The 24,236-nt window shown below is 39.9% G+C and overlaps 1 protein-coding gene, 1 non-coding gene and 1 pseudogene across 2 annotated transcripts; 2 read left to right on the plus strand and 1 right to left on the minus strand.

The window, feature by feature from the left end:
* Nucleotides 1–2,268: 2,268 nt before the first annotated feature.
* Nucleotides 2,269–7,168, plus strand: LOC114608324 (stefin-3-like). The gene is made up of 3 exons (XM_028752279.1): nt 2,269–2,434; nt 5,667–5,768; nt 6,968–7,168. Exons 1-3 carry the CDS (start codon nt 2,351–2,353, stop codon nt 7,091–7,093), a joined length of 312 nt encoding a protein of 103 aa, XP_028608112.1. The 5' UTR covers nt 2,269–2,350; the 3' UTR covers nt 7,094–7,168.
* Nucleotides 7,169–7,230: 62 nt separating this feature from the next.
* LOC114608350 lies at nt 7,231–7,335 on the minus strand. The gene has a single exon (XR_003709349.1). It is a non-coding gene; the product is annotated as a U6 spliceosomal RNA (small nuclear RNA).
* Nucleotides 7,336–11,535: 4,200 nt separating this feature from the next.
* LOC114608319 lies at nt 11,536–18,925 on the plus strand (annotated as a pseudogene).
* The last annotated feature ends 5,311 nt before the right edge of the window (nt 18,926–24,236 follow it).

Genomic DNA, 24,236 nt, shown 5'->3' on the forward strand with positions numbered 1-24,236 from the left:
ACAACAGACAGCACCAAAAAAAAAAAAGCAAAACAGGTTTAGTTAATCAAAGTTTTAAATGACACAGGACACTTTGGAAATGGAGTCCCAAATACCCAAGAACAGCAGCTGCCCATTTTTAAAGTTTTTATTTTACCCCAAATGGACAGCAAACTGCAGATGCAACTAAACAGGGAGGCTTATGGCCTACTGGTACAAGACTGAGTAGGAGAACCAGCAAGGCTGGTCTGTTTAGATTCTTGATCTGTCTGGGAGGAGGTTCATCTCTATGGTACTGGGCAGAACCCCCTCCTAGAATGAAGATTTTATGACTTACTACCAGGCAATGTAGTATAAACAACCTGCACAGGGTCAAGTCCTACATAAAAGAGAAGGGAAGTTTTGAACAAGGTTTGTAGGTTTCATGGCTGTCTTCAAAGGAACAGTTCCATGATCTGCTTTGGGAAAGAATATTTTTTCTTGCTCATACAAGGGATTGATCTACTGCCTTGAGAAAGCTTCACGAAGAGTTCTAACACTAAGCTACATCCCCAATGTGTCATTTACTGAGTCTGAACATGAGCAAAAAAGTTACAAGAACAAGCCATTTAAAGTTGGCAGGGACACAGAGACATATGCATAGAATCTCAGAATCTGAGAGACAGATTCAAGAGGATTTGAGAGACAGAGTCACAAGTTCAAGAGCAAGATGGGCTACATGAGAAGTTCAAGGAAAGCCTGTGTGCCCTACATAATGGGAAAGTTCTGTCTTCAATGAACTCAATTATTAGAACTCTGGTTTACCATCATAAAGAAGTTGATAATTCTGTCAACTAGAGGATTTGGTTGGAAAGACCTTGGATACAAACCTGTGTACCTCACTGAAAAGTGTTCAACAGCGGACTCTCAAGCCAAGTACCCTTTCCTTCTTTTTAGAAGGCCATATTTCTTTTCTGTAAGCCAAACCTCACAGAAATCTACAAAGCTGACAAAGTGAGACTGTGTCAGTTGATGTACAGGATTAAAAGAAGAAGCCTAAGATTCTGATGTTATATAAAAATTGCTAGACACCCTAGGTTCTGTATATCTAAAGAAAGGTGATTTAGCAGGGTTGTTTTTTGTTTGTTTGCTTGTTTATTTTTTTTAAAAAAAGACAGAATCTCAATCTCCTAGTAAGAAGGATTTTGGCTGGTTTTAGTTGTGTGTATTTCACATTTATCTTGATTTCTAGAATTGTCTCAAATACAGGAAAACATAATAAAATAACAGACATCTATGTCTCTGTCACTAAGAATCAAACAAGTCTTTCTCTCTGGTGGAATCACCCCAGTGGGCAGGAATGGGTGACCAGCAAGCCTCTGTCCCTTTACTGTGCCCTATTCCCTGTTATCCCTACACTTCCCTCTTGACACCCAGCAGTTCTAATGAGAGCTTTACCTTTTACACGGTTGGGATATTACCTGATAAGTTACCTACTGACTGTAAACCCATCACATGGGAAGCAGAGGCAAAAAGGATCAGACAATCAAGGCCATGCCTGTAATCCCAGTACTCTGCAGGTGGAGGCAGAAGAGTCAGAAGTTCAAGGTTCATAGTGAGTTCTAGGACAACCTGGATACAGAATGAGTTCCAGGACAGCCTGGGCTACATGAAATCCCTTCCAAAAAAATGGAATCACTGGACATAGTGGTACATGTCTCATATCCCAGCACTTAGGAAGCAGAAGCAGGCAGATACGGTGAGTTCAAGGCCAGCCTGTTGAGTTTCAAGACAGCCAGTGGCTATTACACAGAGAAATCATGGAGAGAGAGAGAGAGAGAGAGAGAGAGAGAGAGAGAGAGAGACAGACAGACAGAGAGACAGAGAGAGACAGAGAAGCAACAGCAGTAGAAGACATAAAGGTGTTTGCGATTTTATTCTTCATGTTTGGGGATAAACATTTTAGAAATTGCAAGTAAAGATCCATCATACACAGCTTTATTATCTTTATAAAGTTGGATGGATACTAAGCAACCAGCCTTGACATTAAGTATCCTTTTTAAAGAACTCTTCAAAATTTAACATGTTTAGAAACTCTGGTTATACATGTCCTTCCTTAAATGATACAACAGGATGACATTTTTAGCACAGAGATTGCAGGGAGGAACCATGCTTACCACACCTGAGTCCTGAGCACACAGTCCTCACTTCCCCCAACTCCACTCAGCATTTCCTCTCAGGGATGAAGTAAGACTTGCCTGAGGTCACACTCATTTCCCCATTCCCTCAGATACTGTGGAGATAATACATTAGAGGAGGAGTTTGTGGATACCTTTAAAACCCTGACTCTTAGTGTTTTCTGGATCACTTCTTCTCCGTACCCTGCCTAGCCATGAATCCAGACACCTTAAAAATAAAAGGAGGCTTGTCAGAGGCCAGACCTGCCACACCAGAAATTCAGGAGGTTGCTGACAAGGTGAGTCAATGCATTTCAGAAAGAACTTGATTCAAAAACAAACTTTCACAATTTGATTCATAATTTGGCAGGGCATTACAAGCATGGGAAATCACAGAAATCAGAAGCATATGGACTTAGTTCAGATTTTATACCACTAGAAGATTTTATATATTATACAGATTTTATACATTAAGGCTTTCAGAGAAATGTCAACACCCCAAGAGTAAAATCGGCCAAGCCACACTCTTTCCTGCAGCCTCAGTTTCCCCAGTAGCTGAAGGTGAATTCATGCTGGATCCTCTCTACACCTCACATGTCTGATCCCAGGAGCTCTAATTACTGATGGAATTTTCCAGTCCCACTGAGGGAAGCTGATGTGTGAAGGTACCTAAGGTTGTTAAGATTCTCTGAGCTGATTCCAGGATGCTGTGCTCACCAAACCGTCAGTCAAAATAGAACTCAATGTTTCTAGCAAGTTAATACATGTTGCTTAACTAGCATCTATTTTAAAAGATGTATCGTGTTGCCTGTTTTACAAAGGAGAATTATGGAGGTAGGTTTGCAATCTGTCACTTTATTTCCTTCATCACATTGTTTTCCTGCCTGAAGCCGAATCATCCTGGAGGACAGGATCAGTTTGGTTCGTTATTTGCTTCTTTGTTTGTGTGTTTGTTTGAGAGTTGGTCTTGCTAGATGGTCTAACATGCAGATAACTTAGGCTAGCCTCAAACTCAAGGCTCTCAACTTCTGCCTCAACTTCTCAAGTGCTGGGATTATAGGCATGTACCACCATGCTAGATTTTATGTGAGTAGAAAAGATGGGAGGCGTCATGCCTAGAGCACTGAACATTCTTGATGGTGTCACAGGCCTAAAACTCTGTGACTAAATATGTAAAGCTAAATAGTTCTCACTCATGGGTTTATTTCAAGAACTATCTTGGAACATTTTATTTTTGAGGAATATTGAATCTTTAAATCTTCTTTAGAATCCTCACATCAAGTTGGTGTTCTCAACCTTCACTGTGCACAAGAGTCACCTGTTGCTCTAGACAGAATGCAGATCTGACTGAAGAGGGCTAAACTGGCCTGTGTGTCCACATTTCTTCCAAGGTCTCTGGGGGAGTGGGCACTCCTACCCACTCATGACTTCACTTTCCTGTAGGACCTAGTATATCCGGCATCCTAGAAGGCATGGGGGAGATGGGGTCTTAAAATAAGATGCCACAGAAAGATCCTCCATCTCAAAGGACTAAAATAACTACCACTTAAAAATCATTTCAAAAACAAATATACACAGATGAATCATAGTTGGTATTTATGTTAACTGAAATAAAAAGCCGCCTGAGATGTCCCAAGAACCAGCAGTGTGGGAGGGTAGACAGAGAAATGGAGTTATTTGAAATAAAATTACTGCAGATTTTCATGGTTTTGTAAACTTGATCATCTGGTTATCTAGAACAACTGTTCTTTTGAAACAGGGGTCTTGCTATTTTTTCCAAATAGTAAAAACCTCACAGGTTGAAGTAATCCTCTTGCCTCCAGCCTTCCAAGTACCTTGGACTACAGGAGTGTGTCATCCTACCTGGCTAGGGTAATTTTTGAACATGATATTCTCATTAGTTCTTTGAGGATTTCATACATACATAAAATATACTCTGATCATATAATTTTTAAGTTAGGAGGTTACTGGAAGGGCTTATCGTGATAATGACACTATCTGTGGAACACATCTTCAATAATTAAATAAATTTAGAAATGCGTTCTTGCAGCTCAAGAGAAGCAGAGTGAAACAGAGATATTAACAAACCACCACACCCTGGGAAGGAGCTTTTCTGTTTTAAAATCTTTGATTTCAGTCCCATTTCTCAGTTGATCTTCAAAGTCCGCAGGCAGGCAAGGATGCGTTCCATCCTATTTTTAGAGGATGAAACCAAGACTCAAAAGGCTTAAGAGTTGTCCAAATAAGAAGCTAATCTGTCCTTTCCCTCTGCGCAGCCTCAGCACCCTGGGGAGCTCTGCAGAAATGAGGGGAGGGAATGGAGCAAACTTGTCTTCTCTGTGGAAACCAGGGACTCAGGCTTAAATCAACCATGGGAGATGCATAGCCAAGAACCATTACATAGGGACATTTCCTGAGTCACTCTTAGATGTTCAGCATTTGGCTACAAACTGTTGAAGCTACATAAAGTACAAATGGACTCTTCTCCCTCAGATTTAACAGTGCAGAGGAAATCATGATATCTAGGGAAAATAATAAACTAAAACTTACTTAAGCACTCCTTCATGATCACAGGTTTAAGACCAAAAAGAACATTAGGTGCTGCTGCCAACCGCTTCACTGTCAGGTGAACAGGTACAGGGTGGTGGCTCGGCTCCCAGATGTCACTCATCTGTCCTGTCTTGCAGGAGACAGCCTGAGGGGACAACTCCCAATAAGGTGTTGAGAGGCAGAGAGGCAGGCAGTAAACTGTGTATTTTTAGGAAACATTTTCTCAGGTACAGCAATCATTCCCCTTCAAAGAACACCATGGTGCAAATACTCCAGAAAGCCCTTGTTAAGTCAGGAAATTCAGTCTAGTCCTCTAAGATTCTGGTCTATTGGGTCTCCACACACTGTCAGGCCATAGGGGGTTATTATATCCCTAGAATGAACTGAGGGGGGCAGAGAAAATCTCCATTGTGTGCTGTTTACTTTGTATTTACTGATCAAACATAGATGTACCTATTTGGACCCTTCATTGCAAATCATGACTATATTGTTTATTGCTTTGTTTTCCTATTTTTGTGTGTGTGTGTGTGTTTCTGTCTGTGTGTTTGTGTTTGTGAGTGTTTGTGTCTCTCTGTGTGTATCTGTGTGTGTATGTGTGTTTGCATATATGTGCCTGTGTATGTGTGTGCACTGTATATGTCTCTCTCTCTCTCTCTCTCTCTCTCTCTCTCTCTCTCTCTCTCTCTCTCTGTGTGTGTGTGTGTGTGTGTGTGTGTGTGTGTGTGTGTGTGGTGTGTCTGTGTGTTTTGATTTTTGAGGCAAAATTCAATTGGTAGCCCCAATAGCCTGGAACTTGCTATATAACCCAAGCTGCTCTCGAATGACATTCTCCTGTATCGGTCTTCCAAGTTCTGAGATTAGAGGCTATCGGTTTGAGCTGCCAGCTCAGGTTCATCAGCATCTCTGAGGACTCTCAGAAGATTCGTGACTCAGGTAAACTGAGTCAACACAGCCCTAATATCATTACTTTCTCCTCCTAAGGTCAGACCACTGCTTGAAGAGAAAACCAATGAGAAATATGAAAAATTCAAAGCTGTTGAGTATAAATCTCAAGTCGTCGCTGGACAAAATTTGTTCATTAAGGTTAGACTCAGACCTCCCTCAAGCACTGTTGTGATTGTTTCCTGTTGCCCCATCTCTAACTTCATTTCTACCTCTAGTCTTTAAGTAAGACACTTGAGTGGAAGACCCCCGATCCATTGGATGGTAGGATGGTTACCTTGTTTTACCTTGTGAATCCAGACCTACACTAAGAAGTCAGTGTGATCACAGTCACACACACACAAGCACATATACGTGCATGCACATATACACACTTTGTATGATGCCCATCATAGTGCCATTATATACTATTATATATAATGGTATACTTTGGTTAGTAGCATTTGAAGCTTAAGGTAGGAAGTGGTACCAGGGCACAATGTCTTCTATAGAACATAAAACTTTCATTGTTCCGATAAAGAACAAAGCGGCAATTCTTATCCTGATGGTCTAGGTCCCATCCATGTTCAGGCTGAAAAATACCATTGGGTGTGTTATCCCCATGGTTCCTAAGCTGCTTTATTTTTATTTCACAAAGTAGGCAGCCTGGTTGGCATTCACAGAGTAGGTTGTAACACAGAGATATGGGAACCATACAGTCCATATTTTCTAAAGCAAATCTGAGTTTCTTTTCCCTTATCAAACTATATGACAATTTTTATCTCAACTTAGAAGTCAGAAAACAGAATCACCAAAACCACAGGCTTCCCTCTGCTCCTCTCCAGGCATCATGAAAATAAAGTGTAACTCTGAAATGTAACCTGTACCAAGATTTTAATGAAAAGCACAATACATGAAATCCAGATAGAGAAATGGGTTAGTAGGTAGGAGTTCTGGCTGTTCTTGCAAAGGACCTGGGTTTGGACCTCAGCACCCACATGGCAGCTCACAACCATTTCTGACTCCAGTTTGAGGGGGTTCAACACCCTCTTCTGACATCTTCAGGAATTGCACTTCACATGATGTGCTGAAATACAAATAATTTGAATAAAATTTTTTCTAAAAGGTATTAAAAATATATCTAAGAAATATGTTTTCTGCCATATTGTCAGCTGTTCTTTCTCGTAACTTGAGGGTCATGGGTGATGTCTTGGGCCAGAAGTGTTGTTTCAGGAGAGCTTGACACATCAAGTCTTTAACAAAAAAGAAGATCTGTAATACCATAAAGATTCATGTGAATAATTTGCTATTCTTTCTATCTATCTTCTTTCTTTCTTCTTTTCTTCTTTTATGTCTTTCAGGTGGATGTAGGGCATGGTTGTTTCCTTCACATAAAAGTCTTCAGTGGCCTTTCTGGAAAAGATGATTTGGAACTTCAGGGTTACCAGACTAACAAAACCAAGGATGATGAGCTGACCTACATCTAAGCAGCAAATTCTAAAGTGACCTGATTCCTCTCATTGTAAACATATGCAGCCATCAATAAAGAAACATTCTTGAAATAACTGTTTTCCTCCCTCATTGCTCAGAATTGTGTTGACTTTTACTTCCCAGACAATTATTTTTAAATATGGAATGTTTCGTGAATCTGTGTGTCACTCTTGGGCAGGGGCCATGGTAATCTCTGTGTCATTCCAACTTTTAATATACATGCTGTCATACAGAGCAGTGTTCATGGTTCAAGAGTAGAAACTCCACAATGAACAATTCCAACTGGGAAACTTATAAAACCTATGGCTCAGTTGCAATTGTGTAAGGGATCTAATCACCCCATCCTCACTGCAGGTGCATTGGTGGCTGTCAGGGAAGCACACTCCTTGATGCCTTCATTTGCCTGAAACCAAACACGTCTTCTCTGTTTTCTTATTTCAAAACTGAATATGATGTTTTACAAGTCATGTTTTGAAACTTATTAACTTATCATAACTTATTAAAAAACAAACAAACAAAAGCTGACCTCCCCCTCCCCCATACTTCCCTTGAACTTCAAAGTCAGTTGCAGTGATTTCCCATCATAAACAAATGCTTTCTGGAGCTCACTAGGGCAAATAGCAATGTGTACTTCCAACAAGGCTATCCTCATACAAAACCAAAATCCAATTAAGAAATGAACACTGATGACACAGTGACATCTTCTCCTCAGGTACCACTCAAGCTTCTCATGTTGTTGCAATAATGACATTTATTATACAGATCCAGTCCAGAGGCATGTATTCCATGTAATTTCTGTCTTCTTTTAAAGTACTCATTTTATTTATTTGTGTGTGTGTGTGCATGTGCGTGCGTGTGCATGCACACGTGCGTGTAAGCATGTCCCACAGCCCACTTGTGGTCAAGGAAATATCTTGAGGAAATTGGTTCTCTTTCCATCATATGGATCCAAGGCCCAAACTGAGGTAATTAGGCTTGGTGACAAATGCCCTTACCCACTGAGTTCCCCATTTGACCCATTAAATACTTTTATTGGATAACTTACATGCCATAAATACCATGTAGTACAGATATTTCAAGTGTTTTCTTCAGGGACTTTTAGTATATTCACAAGTGTGTGCAAACCTCACCATGTCATTTCACAATATTTTCCTTTCCACACACAAGGAAGAGCTGTCTGTCCTCTAGTCCTCTACCTTCCTCCCTCTCCCCTCACCCCTCACTGCTGAGCAGCCACGACTTCCTTCCGTCAGCATTTGCCTATTCTAGACTCTACATATATATGTATCTATGGATACACACATGTGGAATAATTTCTCTGACCATTTGTAATTGTCTTTTTTCTATAAACAATTTTAAATATTCATTAATATGACATCATTTTATACCTTCTTACACTTAGTAGGGGACTTTTGTGTCATATTTTATAAATATAAATGTAATTAATATATTTGTATAATATATTTGGTTCATTGTTTGTATGTTTGTTTGAGACAGGCAGCTGCTATGTGTAGCCCAGATTGATCTTCAATTCAGTATGTAGCCCCAGTTGTCCTCTAACTGATTCTGATCCTCCTGCCTCAGTTCCCTGAGCACAAGATTACAGACATGTATAACTTTGCTTGGCCCATATTTTTTAAATCTTGCTATATTTGAAAATTATAACTATATACACTGATTATTGTAGTAGTATCTATCATGAGATCCTACTTGAGATTTTATAAAGACATGGAGAAATCTGTATAGTTTAAGACTGATGGCCTTTGGCTGGACAGTCTCTCAGCTAGCCTAACTCAACTTCTCCATCATTGTGTAGATCCATGTGGTTCTCACTGCTTGCATACCACCTCTGTCCTGTTGCCTCTATCTTCCTTCTGTGTCTCTCTAGTACTCTCTACATCTGTCTGCATCTCTCCTGCCCAGACATTTTGTCCATTCTCCTGTCCCATCTCCAAGACATCAGTCCTCTATTCTACAAAAAGTGATACTCTTTACACTACCAGTTGGCTTTAGGGGGCTATGTGACCTTCCCCAAAGCAGCTTGCCTTTCTTTTTGGAGCAAGAGACAAGGTGGCAAACATTTAAATATCCTGCTAGCCAGGCATTGGTTCAATTAACAATTGAAAGCACTCTCTCATAGCTGGTAAATATGGTATCTGTGGGTGATCATAATCTTTCTCCATTTTAGTCCAAGAAATAGCTTTGTCTATAAAAACAGTAAATTATATATAATAAGAACAACTATGAAAACTATCAGGGTTCAGATTATTTGCACAATGTTTAATCCACTTTTATTTGGCAACTTTGGAGAAAATATTTCAGTATGTATCTGAAATATTTCATTCCTTTTATATATCTTAAATCATTTCTTAATCACCATTTAAGCATTACAACCTCTAACCTTTATGGCTTGTATTTACCAACCTTAAAACAACATCTTAGACCCTAAAACACTTCCTTAGATCCCTTACAACCTGTGCTTTTATGTCTTTTAATCTTTATGAACTGTATGCCTCATTTAGGAGTTTATCTTTTTTGAATCATGTCAAAAGCAAAACTGAAAAGCTATCAATATCTAGTCTTCAATCCAGTCAAAGACCTGAGAAGTATAAATCTTACATGAGTAAACAGGAAGTGCAGAGCAAGCAGCTTCCATATATGTAAAAATGTCAGAGACTTACTGGCTACCTGAACAGCAACCTACAGCTCCTCTATGTTGGTGTGGCATCCATCTTGAGCCACCAGGCCTAGAAGATCTGACAGACTTTTTTTTTTTGAAGCAGGAACTTGAGTGGACTGTATTATCTTGCTGAACTAGCATGTTTTTAATTCAGTTTGCACCTGCACTGTCTTTATGGCTATAGATATTATATCATTTAAATGGTTATCACACTCTTTAAGGTTGAATTACCTTATAAGGTCTGAAATAAAATACTTAATTCTTGAGTAGTCAATCCAATTATGGGTTGTAGGCAAGTAATACCTAGAAGTAATTTTTGAAAATCATTAAGAGTTTATAATTCATGGCTCTGATCTGTACTTTCTGTGGCTGGGTTTTATGAAGGCCTATCTTATATACTAGATAGTTAATAGAATCTCCTCTGTTTATTTTGTCAGGAACATTTTTTAATACCCACAAATGCAAAATCGTCTTTACTTCAACAAACATTTTTCCCCCTAAGGTATCAGTAATAGAATCACCTATCAAGATATCATCCATATAGTGATAAATTATAGATTGAGGAAACTGTTTAGTAATTATTTGTAATGGCTGTTGTACAAAGTAATGATGCAAAGTGGGGCTGTTTAACATTCCTTGTGGCAAGATCTTCTACCTGTAGCTTTTTTCTTTTAATACTTATTGATTTTATTTGTATGAGTACATTGTAACTGTCTTCAGACACACAAGAAGAAGGCATTGGATCCCATTACAGATGGTTGTGAGCTACCATATGGTTGCCAGGAATTCAATTCAGGACCTCTGGAAGAGCAGTCAATGCTCTTAACTGTCCATATCTCTCCACAGCACACATGTCTGCCACATAGGACCTTAATCTTCTTATCTGAACTTCTGGTTCTATTCATTTAACTTGTTTTAGACTCAGTTTCACCTAAGACATTGTCTCAGGAGATACTTTTGCAGATATCTTTTGAAGTGGCCAAGCTCAATTTGAAGAATCTTGTGATTATTGTTACATCTGCTACAGTATCCACTAGACCTTCAATTGACATTGAATTCCATCTAATTGTAATTTCAACTTTGGTCTCTAATTATTTATAGCATCTTGCCAAAATATGTGCTTCCTTTTTTTTGTTTTTTGTTTTTCAAGACAGGGTTTCTCTGTGTAGCCCTGGCTGTCCTGGAACTCACTCTGTAGACCAGGCTGGGCTCGAACTCAGAAATCTGCCTGCCTCTGCCTCCCAAGTGCTAGAATTAAAGGCGTGCGCCAACACCGGCTTAATATGTGCTTCTTATACCTTTAAAATACCTTATTTTCTTTATTAGAGTACTTAAATGTAAAATACACTGTCTGCCATATCAGGTACTAATTTTTCTAGCTGCTCCCTAGAACAGAATCTCTTTTACTGACTTTGAACAAATGGCTCATGTTGCTTTTTGGTGGGGCCTGAGCAAAGCCTCTTGGGCAGTAATTCCTGGTTGTAAGGGATTGCCTTGTATATCCCTGCATGATCTAAGCCCTGTGTCTGCACTTTCCACATCTTTATGTATCTCAGGAAGTATTCTCCCTGGGTTACATTCAGAGAAAACATTATCGTAAGGATTGTTTGTCTATACTCCATTAAGAAATAACCTGGTCTTCCATAGCCAATGCATTGGACATTCTGAGCTCTCATATTTTTGGTAATTGCATGTTCCATCATAGCAGCATTGATCTCATTAGATCCAATATCCGCAGTAGTGTTAATGCATTCATAAATGGGTGTGGATCTGGCCTTTAAAGGTCTAATAGCCTTTTCCCACTCAGCATTGGTGTTCTTAAAAGCTAAAGAGTCAATGCTTCTCTTGCATCTCGAACTGCTCTATTTACAGTTAAAGTTATCTTGGTAAGTGATTCAGATTGTCTTCATTGTAGTTCATCCTTCTCCCAAGCATTTAAACCTACTCTATGACATGCTCTAAGATGTCATCATCAAACAGAGTCTGCACTTGTAACTCAGCATATTCATTTTTACCTAGCACCTGATCCTTGACAATCTTAACTCTTCCAGTCTTATTATGTGGCTCCACAGCCAACGCCTCCTCTGTCCAGCATGTCAGCCACTGTAGTTGAGGGCCAGCTTCTAAGATAGCTGTTATTAAATCTTCCCAATCTTTAGGAATTATATGATTTCTCATGGCTTAATTATTTAGAACTTGTTTCACATACAGTGAGTACATGCTATAGGCTATAATCACCTCTTTTTTGTTAATAACTCATTATGTTTTATTTTTAAATTTACAGACACACATTTTACTATTAAGTCATGAGAGTTGAGTAGTTTTGGTGACAGCTTCATTACAACTTGTTGATAATCATCTTTAGCTGCCCTAGGTTGGGAATAGTGACCTATGGTTTTTTTTGGGGGGGGGGGGTGTTCTTTTATGGATATTTTCTTTATTTACATTTCAATTGTTTTCCCCTATTCAGATCTCCCCTTCAGAAACTCCCTATCCCATCCCCCTCCCCTTGCCTCTATGAGGGTGCTCCTTCACCAACCCACCCACTCCAGTCTTCCTGCCCTGGCATGGAACACCCTCAGGCTCAAGGGCTGCTTCTCCCACTAACATCCAACAAGGACAACCTCAGCCACATATGCAGCCAGAGCCGAGGGTCCTCCCTGTGTACTCTTTGGTTGGTGATCCAGTCCCCAGGAGCTTCAGGGGGTCTGGCCTGTTGACACTGTTGCTTCTCCCATGGGGCTGCAAACCCCCTCAGTTCCTTCAGTCCCTTCTCCAACTCCTCCCTTGGGACCCCACGTTCAGTCTAATGGTGAGCTTCAAGCATCAGCCTCTGTATTTGTCAGGCTCTGGCAGAGCCTCTTAGGAGACAGCCAAATCAGGCTCCTGTCAGCAAGCACTTCCCAGCATCCACAATAGTGTCTGGGTTGGTGACTTTACATGGGATAGATACCCAGGTAGGACCTGAATGGCCTTTCCTTCAGTCTCTGTTCCACACTTTGTCTCCACATTTCCTCCTGTGAGTATTTTGTTCCCCCATCTAAGAAGCACTGAAGCATCCACACCTTGGTCTTCCTTCTTCTGGGGCTTCACATGGCCTGTGAATTGAATATTGAGTATTACGAACTTTTGGGATAATATCCACTTATCAGTGAGTACATATCGTGTGTGTTCTTTTGTGACTGAGTTACCTCACTCAGGATGATATTTTCAAGTTCCATACATTTTCCTAAGATTTTCATAAACTCATTGTTTTTAATAGCTGAGTAGTATTCCATTTTGTAAATGTACCACATTTTCTGTATCCATTCTTCTGTTGAAGGATATCTGGGTGGTTTCCAGCTTATGGCTATTATAAATATGGTTGCTATGAACCACCAGAGTGGTTGTATCAGCTTACAGCCCCACCAACAATGGAGGAGTGTTCCTCTTTCTCCACATCCTCACCAGCATCCGCTGTCATCTGAGTTTTTAATCTTAGCCATTCTGACTGGTGTGAGGTGGAATCACAGGGTTGTTTTGATTTGCATTTCCCTGATGACTAAAGATGTTGAACATTTCTTTAGGTTATTCTCAGCCATTCAATATTACTCAATTGAAAATTTTGTTAGTCTCTGTACCCCATTTTTAAATAGGGTTATTTGGTTGTCTAGAGTCTAATTTCTTGAGTTCTTTGTATATATAGGATATTAGCCCTCTATCAGATGTAGGATTATTAAAGATCTTTTCCCAATCTGTTGGTTGCTGTTTTGTCCTACTGACAGTGTCCTTTGCCTTACAGAAGCTTTGCAATTTTATGAGGTCCCTTTGGTGATTCTTGATCTTAGAGCATAAGCCATTGGTGTTCTCTTCAGAAAAATTTCCCCTATGCCTATGTGTTTCAGGTTTTCCCCCACTTTCTCTTCTATTAGATTCAGTGTATCTGGTTTTATATGGAGGTCCTTGGTCCACTTTGGACTTGAGCTACATATAGGGAGATAAGAATGGATCAATTTGTATTCTTCTACATGTTGATCACCAGTTGAACCAACACTATTTGTCAAAAATGTTACCCTTTTTCCACTGAATGGTTTTAACTCCTTTGTCAAAGATCAAGTGACCATAAGTGTGTGGGTTCATTTCTCAGTCTTAAATTCTATTCCATTGATCTTCCTGCCTGTCTCTGTACCAATACCATGCAGTTTTTATCACTATTGGTCTGTAGTACAACTTGAGGTCAGGGATGGTGATTCCCCCAGAAGTTCTTATATTGTTGAGATTAGTTTTCGCTATCCTGGGTTTTTTGTTATTCCAAATGAATTTGAGAATTGCTCTTCCTAACTCTATGAAGAACTGAGTTGGAATTTTGATGGGGATTGCATTTAATCTGTGGATTGTTTTCTGCAAGATGGCCATTTTTATTATATTATTCCTGCCAATTCATGAGCATGGGAGATCTTTCCATCTTCTAAGATCTTCTTAGATTTCTTTCTTCAGAGACTTGAAGTTCTTGTCATACAGATCTGTCACTTGCTTGGTTAGATTCACACCAAGGTTTTTTATATTTATTGTGAAAAATGTCGTTTCCCTAATTTCTTTCTCAGCCTGTTTATCCTTTGAGTAGAGGAAGGCTACCAATTTGTTTGAGCTAATTTTATATCCAGCCACTTTGCTGAAGTTATTTATCAGGTTTAGGAGTAGTCTGGTGGAAGTTTTGGGGTCACTTAAATATACTACCATATCATCTGCAAAAAGTGATATATTGACTTCTTCCTTTCCAACTTGTATCCCTTTGACCTCCTTTTGCTGTCGAATTGTTCTACCTAGAACTTCAAGTTCTACATTGAATAGATAGGGAGAGTGGGCAGCCTTGTTTATTTCCTGATTTCAGTAGGATTACTTCAAATTTCTCTCCATTTAGTTTGATGTTGGCTACTGGCTTGCTGTATATTGCTTTTACTATGTTTAAGTATGGGCCTCGAATTCCTGTTCTTTCCAAGATTTTTACCATGAAGGGATGATAAATTTTGTTAACTGCTTTCTCAACATCTAGTGAGATGATCATGTGGGGTTTTTTTTCTTTTAGCTTGTTTATATAGTGGATTACATTGATGGATTTTCGAATATTGACCCATCCCTGCGTTTCTGGGACAAAGCCTACTTGATCATGATGAATGATTGTTTTGATGTGTTTTTGGATTTGGTTTGCAAGAATTTTATTGAGCATTTTTGCATTGATATTCATAAGGGAGATTGGTCTGAAGTTCTCTTTCTTTGTTGGGTCTTTGTGTGGTTTACATATGAGTGTAATAGTGTCTTTATAGAATGAATTGGGCAGTGTTCCTTTTGTTTCTATTTTATGGAATAGTTTATAGAGAATTGGTATTAGGTGTTCTTGGAAGGTCTGATAGAATTCTGCACTGAAACCATTGGGTCCTGAGTGTTTTTTTTTTTTTTGGAAGACTTTTAATGACTGCTGCTATTTCTTTAGGGGTTATAGGACTATTTATATGGTTTATCTGATCCTGATTTAACTTTAGTACCTGGTATTTGTCTAGGAAATTGTCCATTTCATCCAGATTTTCCAGTTTTGTTGAGTATAGGCTATTGTAGTAGGTTCTGATGATTTTTTGAATTCCCTCAGTTTCTGTTGTTATGTCTCCCTTTTCATTTCTGATTTTATTAATTTGGATGCTGTGTCTGTGCCCTCTGGTTAGTCTGGCTAAGGGTTTATCTATCTTGTTGATTTTCTCAAAGAATCAGCTCCTAGCTTTGTTGATTCTTTGTATACTTCTTTTTGGTACTTGGTTGATGTCAGCCCTGAGTTTGATTATTTCCTTCTCTCTACTCCTCTTGGGTGCATTTGCTTCTTTTTGTTCTAGAGCTTTCCTTCAAGTGTGCTGTCAAGTTGCTAGTGTGTACTCTCTCCACTTTTGTTTTGTTGGCACTTAGAGCTATGAGTTTTCCTCTTAGCACTGCTTTCATTGTGTCCCATAAGTTTTGGTACGATGTGTCCTCATTTTCATTAAATTCTAAAAAGTCTTTAATTTCTTTCTTTCTTCCTTGACCAAGTTGTCATTGTGTAGGGCATTGTTCAGCTTTAATGTGTATGTGGGCTTTCAGTTGTTTTCTATTGAAAACAAGCCTTAGTCTGTGGTGATCTGATAGAATGCATGGGATTATTTCAATCTTCTTGTATGTGTTGAAGCCGGTTTTGTGACCAATTATATGGTCAATTTTGGAGAAGGTACCATAAGGTGCTGAAAAGAAGGTATATTCTTTTGTTTTAGGATGAAATGTTCTATAGATATCTGTTAAATCCATTTGGTCCATAACATCTGTTAGTTTCACTGTGTCACTGTTTAGTTTGTATTTCCATGATCTGTCCATTGATGAGAGTGGGGTGTTGAAGTCTCCCACTATTATTGTGTGAGGTGCAATGTGTGCTTTGAGCTTTAGTAAAGTTTCTTTTATGGATGTGGGTGCCCTTGCATTTGGAGCATAGATGTTCAGAATTGAGAGTTGTTCTTGGTAGATTTTTCCTTTGACGAGTATGAAGTGTCCATTCTCATCTTTCTTGATAGATGTTCAGAATTGAGAGTTGTTCTTGGTAGATTTTTCCTTTGATGAGTATGAATTGTCCATTCTTATCTTTCTTGATAACTTCTGGTTGAAAGTCGATTTTATTCGATATTAGAATGGCTACTCCAGCTTGTTTCTTTGGATCATTTGCTTGGAAAATTGTTTTCTAGGACTTCACTCTGAGGTAGTGTCTGTCTTTGTCACTGAGGTGGGTTTCCCGTATGCAGTAAAATGCTAGGTCCTGTTTACGTATCTAGTTGTTAGTCTATGTCTTTTTATTGGGGAATTGAGTACGTTGATGTTAAGAGATATTAAGGAGTAGTGATTGTAGCTTCCTGTTATTTTTGATGTTATTTTCATGTTTCTGTGGCTATCTTCTTTTAGGTTTGTTGAACGATTACTTTCTTGCTTTTTCTAGGGTGTAGTTTCCCTCCTTTTGTTGAAGTTTTCCATCTGTTATCCTTTGTAGGGCTGGATTTGTGAGAAGATATTGTAAAACTTTGGTTTTGTCATGGAATATCTTGGTTTCTCCATCTATGGTAATTGAGAGTTTTGCTGGGTATAGTAGCCTGGGGCTGACATTTATGTTCTCTTAGGGTCTGTATGACATCTGCCCAGGATCTTCTAGGTTTCATAGTTTCTGGTGAGAAGTCTGGTATAATTCTGATAGGTCTGTCTTTATATGTTACTTGACCTTTTTTCCTTACTGCTTTTAATATTCTTTCTTTGTTTTGTGCATTTGGTGTTTTGACTATTATGTGACAGGAGGAATTTCTTTTCTGATCCAATTGATTTGGAGTTCTGTAGGCTTCTTGTATGTTTATGGGCATCTTTCTCTAGGTTAGGGAAGTTTCCTTCTATAATTTTGTTGAAGATATTTACTGGTCCTTTAAGTTAGGATTCTTCACTTTCTTCTATACCTATTATCCTTAGGTTTGGTCTTCTCATTGTGTCCTGGATTTCCCGGATGTTTTAGGTTAGGAGCTTTTTGCATTTTGCATTTACTTTGACTGTTGTGTCAAGGTTTTCTATGCTATCTTCTGCACCTGAGATTTTCTCTTCTAACTCTTGTATTCTGTTGGTGATGCTTACATTATGACTCCTGATCTCCTTTCTAGGTTTTCGATCTCCAGGGTTGTCTCTCTTTGTGATTTCTTTATTGTTTCTATTTTCATTTTTAGATCCTGGATGTTTTGTTCGATTCCTTCACCTGTTTGGTTGTGTTTTCCTGTAATTCTTAAGGAATTTTTGTGTTTCCTCTTTGAGGTCTTTTAGCTGTTTACCTGTGTTCTCCTGTATTTCTTTAAGGTAGTTATTTATGTCTTTATTAAAGTCCTCTATCGTCATCATGAGATGTAATTTTAAATCAATGTCTTGCTTTTCTGGTGTGTTGGGGTATGCATGGCTTGCTGTGGTTGGAGAACTGGGTTCTGATGATGCCAAGTAGCCTTGATTTCTGTTGGTTATGTTCTTGCTCTTGCCTCTTGACATCTGTTTATCTCTGGTGTTAGCTGGTCTTGCTGTCTCTGACTGGCTTTTCCCTTTGGCAAGCCTGTGGTCAGTACTCCTGGAAGACCAGTTCTCTCTGGGATGAATTTGGGTGTGGAGAGCTGTGGCAGTTTCAGCTTTGGGTACAGGAGGAAACTGGAAGGATCCTGTCCCTGGCTGTTCCTTGGTTCCTGTGTCCTGATGGCTCTGGTCTGGTCCCTCTTGGGCCAGGAATTGGAGCAGAAGTGGTGGTCTTACCTGTGCTCACAGATTTGTAGGAATTCATGGGAGACCAGCTCTCTCCTGACATTATTTTGGTAATGAGCGCTGTGGCACAGGATCAGCTCTGGGCACAGATGGAAACCAGAAGCTACAATCGCTTCTTTAAATCCCCATAGATAAGAGCTGCGGCGCCCCGCGGGCGCACCCTCCCCCCACAGGCACCTTGGACATAGCTGAGATGAAGCGGGCAGGCAGGAGAGTCTGCAGGATCCGCGTCCCTGAGCATCTGAGCGGCGAACTCTTCAAGTCTCCGATTAAATTTTAAAAAGGGCCTCCAATAAAACTACATTGCATAAAAATGGGAAAGAAACAGAATGGAAAGAGTAAAAAAGTTGAAGAGGCAGAGCCTAAAGAATTTGTGGTAGAAAAAGTACTGGACCGTCCTGTAGTGAATGGGAAGGTGGGGCACTTCCTGAAGTGGAAGGGGTTCACAGATGCTGATAGTACTTGGGAACCAGAAGAAAATTTAGATTGTCCAGAATTAATTGAAGCATTTCTTAATTCTCAAAAAGCTGGTAAAGAAAAAGATGGTACAAAAAGGAAACCTTTATCTGACAGTGAATCCGATGCTCGGAATTTAATCGAAGAAGAGAGATGCTGCTGACAAACCAAGGGGCTTTGTCAGAGGTCTTGATCCTGAACAAATAATTGGTGCCACAGACAGCAGTGGAGAATTAATGTTTCTCATGAAATGGAAGGACTCAAATGAGGCTGACTTGGTGCTGGCAAAGGAGGCAAATATGAAGTATTTTTTGTCATTGCCGTCTATGAGGAGAGGCTGACTTGGCATTCTTGTCCCGAAGATGAAGCACACTAATTGTTTGTATTTACATATAAATATGCACTGAGCAGGTAAGAGCTTTCTGTAGTTGCTTCCTTTAACAATAGAATATTTGATACCGTGTTGTATTTCCTCAGCTTTGAAGAACAGCTTTTCTTAAAAGCTGGGGAGATTTTACAGTCATTACTCAGTCTGAACTTATTTTTAACTAGGACACAGAAGGACCATTCTGGGTTTTTTGTTTGTATGCAGTGTATTCATAAAACACATAACTCGTTTGTTTTGTCTTGTTTTTAGTACTCAAAAGAACTGAAGGTGAAAACACAAGTCGATGAGGTTCCCTCACTGTGAGCATTTTCCCGAAACCATAACCTTTCAGATTAGGCAGAAGCTGTAATTGATTGGATAGTTTAAAAGCAACCAATTAGAACTGATGTACTATCACGTAAATACAGTAGTTTATTTACAGAATGGTGTCCATGCCAGCTCCCGCTTCAGAAAATGGAATTAGACAAAGGAGTAGTGTGACTTAATAACAAGACTTGGGCCTAGTGTGGTGGTACACGCCTTTAATCCCAGGACTCTAGAGGCAGGTCCAGCTCAGCCAGTCTGCCTAAAGGTTCCACTGGTGAACCATTCCTTTGTAGAAAGTTAAAATCTGTCCTAAAAGGTTATTATTCATGGAATCTGTTTGATGTGGAAATAGAGTCATGGTTGGAGCTAATGTTGGCAACTTTAGACCTGCTGACTAAGTGAGTGAACAAAATTTGCTAATGCCAATTAATGACTTGCATGCTTTTTCTTTACCCTGACTCATTCCTTACTGGTAGGATCAGTCTTTTCAGTATTTGCCTTCTGGTTCAATGAGCCAGAAAAGTAACTCTGTAGTATCAGAATGTCGTCCAACTGTATGTTTACTTTACTGTAAGTAATGGTGAACAGTGGTCAAGAAATAGTTTTATATTCCTTTTAAATGAGTAAGTAAGTAAATAAATAAATCCCCATAGATCTATCATCCCTATGGACAGCTGTCTAAATCCATCCTAACCTGTGGGTTACTCTTCTGGAGGCAACTGCTTTATGGAAGCTGGAAAAATCATTGTAGTTTTTCTAACAGTTCTGTATAATGGTAGTTTTAAAAGGTGTCTAGTTTTTCTCTGTAGAGGGAGGTGCTGATAATAGAGTCTGTTTCCCTAATGGTTCTTGATTTGGTCAATAAAGGAGGCCGGGAGCCAATTGCTGGGCACAAGGGACAGGTGGGACATTCGAGTTCCAGGAGAAGAAAGAAGATGCGGGGAAAGAGAAGGGGCTTTCGCTGCCATGCATTGGTATGAGAAGAAAGCAGCAGTCATATAAGGCCTCAGGGCAGCTAGGAACTGCAGCCTCTGCCACGGAACTGATCTCAGAGCAGAGCCAGGAGGCCAGAGTGTGGGCCACAAGGTCACAGACAAAGATGGAAGCATGTTTTTGAAAATTATACACAATGCAACATTTCTCTAGCCAGGCTAGCTATGAAAGGAATGAGACTGACACTAATTTGAGGGAGAAGGACAAGGTTTTTTCTTCTATACTCGGATGTTTCTTAGTGAGGGCAGAGAAAACTGTGATCATTATAATTAGTTCTATGATGAAAACTAAAACAAAACTGCATAGGCTACAGATGCCCTCTGCTATAGTGTTCGCCTTTTTTAACACAGAAAATATCTTCTGTTTTGAATCTTGCCAATTCTCTCTTGTCTTTGGAGACTTTATTATATTCAATTTAAAATTTCTTTCTATGACTGTGAATACTCAGTTTCTTTCCTTTTTGCAGCATCCATGCACATTTTAAAAACATTTCGACTTATTTCTCTTTTACTGCTTCAAAACATATTTATTTCAATATTTAACCTTCTTTAAAGTGTCCTCTGGGAACTGACCACTTCTTTCTGAGCACACATTACTGACTCTGAAGTCTGAGATTTTAGCTTTTCCCACTCCAGCTGATGCCTCCCCTCATGCTCCTCTGGGTCTTGCGTCTGGAATTCATGATTTTAGTCTGCATGTCATGCCCCACATTGGTGCACTAGGTATCGCAGGGCTTTCCTTGGACTGTTGGAGGTTTCATAAAGACATGGACACACCTACATAGTTTAAGGCTGTTGACCTTTTCCTGGGGCAGTCTCTCAGCTAACCTCTAACTTAACCCAACTTCTCCAAGTGGTTCTCCTAGGTCTCTGCTACCTCCCTTCAGTCTTCCTTCTGCATCTGTCAGTATCTTTGCCTGCACAGAAGTTCTGCCTGTTGTACTGCCCTAGTTTAAGATCTCCATATTAACTATGGAAAAAGCCACACACCAAGCCAGTTGACTTTGGAGGCTACGTGACATTGCAGCTTGCCTTTCATTTTTGAACAAATGAGAAAGTGACAAACATTTACATATCCTGTTAGCCTGGTATCAACTCAATTAACAATTGAAAACACAGGGACATACTTTTCTTCCTCCTTCCTTCCTTTCTTTCTTTCTTTCTTTCTTTCTTTCTTTTTTCTGATTTTTCTTTGTTTTTGTTTTTATTCTTTGCAAATTAGTTAATTTTTTATTTATTTGCTCCTCAAATGTTGCCCCATTTCCCAGCCCCTCCTAGCAGAGACCTTCCTTCCATCACCCCTTCCCATCACCTCTGAGAAGGTGGCCCTACCTTGGGGCCTCACCATGCATCATCAATTATGTACAGAATGAGGCCCATCTTCGCCCTCTGAGGCCAGACAAGGGAGCCCTCTGCTACATATGTGCCTGGGGCCTCAGAACAGCCCACGTATGCTCTTTGAATAGTGACTCAGTCTCTGGGAGTTCCCAGGAGTTCAGGTTTGTTGACACTGTTGGTCTCCTTTGGGGTTGACATCCCCTTCAGTTCCTTGAATTCTTCTCCTAACTCTTCCATAGGGGTTCTTGACCTCTTTCTCATGCTTGGCTGTGGGTATCTGCACCTGTCTCAGCCAGCTGCTGGCAGGACCTCTAGGACAGCCTTGCTAGGCTCCTGTCTGTAAATACAACATAGCATCAGTAATAGTGTCAGGGACTGCCCGTGAGATAGATCTCAAGCTAGGCAGGTCACTGGGCAGTCATACCATCAGTTTCTGTTCCATTTTTTTCCCTGTATTTCTTTTAGACTGGAACAATTTTGGGTCAAAAATTTTGTAGGTCCCTCCAAAGTCTGTACAAAGTACAGTCTGCCTACTCTACGTGGTCTCTTCTGGTTCTATATCTCCAATGTTGGCCATTTTGCCTAAAGTCACCCACATTTAGTCCTGTGTGCCTCTCCCATCCCAGGTCTCTGGAACTTCCTAATGATTTCCCCTAAACCTGCCCACCAACACCTTGAAATAGAAACCTAAGGGTTCTTTGAAAAGTAATGGATGCTGTTTTGCTGAGGCAAACACACGAAGGAGTGTTTTCCTAAATCTGACACAAGTAAAAGGACATTTTGCTAAACCAGACACAGGAAGGATTATTTTGCTGAAGGGGCCAGAGGTGAAAGGCTAAGGCAGACCCATGAAGGAAAGTTTATGTTCTGCTAAAGCAAGCAGGTAAAAGGACATGTGACAAAGGATACACACATATATTGGTCTGCCTTAAATAGTTGAGCTCATTTTGTCAAGATAACATAGAGAGAAATCTACCAAAAAACTTATGCTGGTGTGCTGCTGGCTTCTTGAATGTTCTGTGGACTTGGACCAATTGGCAGAGTCATATCAGCTGAGACAGACTCACATGCTGAGCCAGGACACATGGTGGGGCAAGACCCATGGAGGACATGTGATGTTTGCAGGGAGTAGAAATAAGACTCAACGGACAGTAAAGAAGCCTGAGTTTGGTTTGCTTGCATAGATAAACATTTCTTGGTCTCACATCTTCACTGATCTTTAATTCATTAAGAGAGGCACAGTGGAGGACTTTTCCTGGAGTGCCTGTTTGCCTGAATTCATGCCATTTTAGCTGAGACTTAGTTGTGTCTGTCAGGTCTGCTGCTGCTGCTATCCCAACACTACTGAACTGGACTTCAGGTATATCCATAGAGTGTTTGCAAGTGGATTAAGCTGTTGTTCCAGACCTGTGAACTGAACTGCTGATGTCCTGATAATGCAGATGGAATTTGCTCTAAAGAACTATTTCTAAACAGGTCCACTTCCTTTCTTTTCCACTACCTCTGATAGGTGATGGGCTAAAAGGGAGGTTAAAGCATTTAACAACCATCATTAAAAGAAGGATATGAAAAATTAAAGTTACAACCATGCCCCACTCACAACAGGTTCATATTTCTATTCATTCTTCTGGCCTTTCTCCTGTCTCACCCATGCCTGATCCTGCCCCCTACTTTCTTCTTGCTTCACTTTATTGGGTCTTTCAGTGTGCCATGGTATTCTGTACATTGTGGCTGATACCCACTTATCAGTGAATACTATGGTAATATAGGTCCTTTTGGGTCTGAGTTACTTCACTCAGGATGATATATCCTAGCTTCATCGTTTGCCTGAAAAAGTCACGATATCTTTGTTTTTAACAGTAGAATAGCATCCCATTGTGTAAATGAACCACATCCTCCGGCTGAGGGACATCTAGGTTGCTTTCAGTTTCTAGCTATTGTGAATAAGTCTGCTCCAAACATAGTGGAGCACAAGTGACATTTTTTTTCATACCCCCGAAAGATGATATCTGTAGGTCATCCCAACAGTCTGTCAAGTATAAAGTGACTTCCAGGTTCTGAAAACAATGTGGGGTCATTACATCAAGCAAGTCAATCCATCATTTCAGATAGTCAATATTTTTAATGAGATGATGAATAAGACCCAAGAAGGATGGTTTCTGTCTTACAGTGTCAAGTGCAAAGAGTGCAAATGGAGAAGAGCCTGGCGTGTCGTCTTAGAATTAAATGAGGCCCGCATCTAGCATGCACCAACTGGGAAACTACATTGAGATGAAGTTAGGAAAAGCCTGAGCATCAAGACTTAATAGTGCATTGTATGTATTGTGCTCTCTCTCTCTCTCTCTCTCTCTCTCTCTCTCTCTCTCTCTCTCTCTCTCCCTCCCTCCCTCCCTCCCTCCCTCCCTCCAAAAAGTGTTTACAAAAGTCACCCTGACTACCATGAGGAGAACTAAGAACTCCTGATAATTTGTAACAAGAAAGGGCAATTTTGTCTGATAGATCTTATTTGGAAATAAGAAGGAAAAGAAGAACCCTGTAGCTTCTGCACTGAGCAGCTTGCTGGCTGGGAAAGAACCAGTGGGATGCAAATACCTATAGGAAAGATTTCACTGAGTCAGCTTTATTAAAACTGCAGCATCAGCTGAATCACACCTGAGAGGCTG

Source organism: Grammomys surdaster, unplaced genomic scaffold, assembly GCF_004785775.1.
Source record: "Grammomys surdaster isolate TR1022 unplaced genomic scaffold, NIH_TR_1.0 125889, whole genome shotgun sequence".
NCBI classification, from domain to species: Eukaryota; Metazoa; Chordata; class Mammalia; order Rodentia; family Muridae; genus Grammomys; species Grammomys surdaster.

Excerpts from the sequence above, each read along its gene's own strand:
- LOC114608324 (XM_028752279.1), top strand. The coding sequence starts at position 2,351 with ATGAATCCAGACACCTTAAAAATAAAAGGAGGCTTGTCAGAGGCCAGA. Across the intron at positions 2,435-5,666 it reads TTCAGGAGGTTGCTGACAAG|GTCAGACCACTGCTTGAAGA; the intron begins GTGAGTCAATGC and ends TCTCCTCCTAAG. Across the intron at positions 5,769-6,967 it reads GACAAAATTTGTTCATTAAG|GTGGATGTAGGGCATGGTTG; the intron begins GTTAGACTCAGA and ends TATGTCTTTCAG.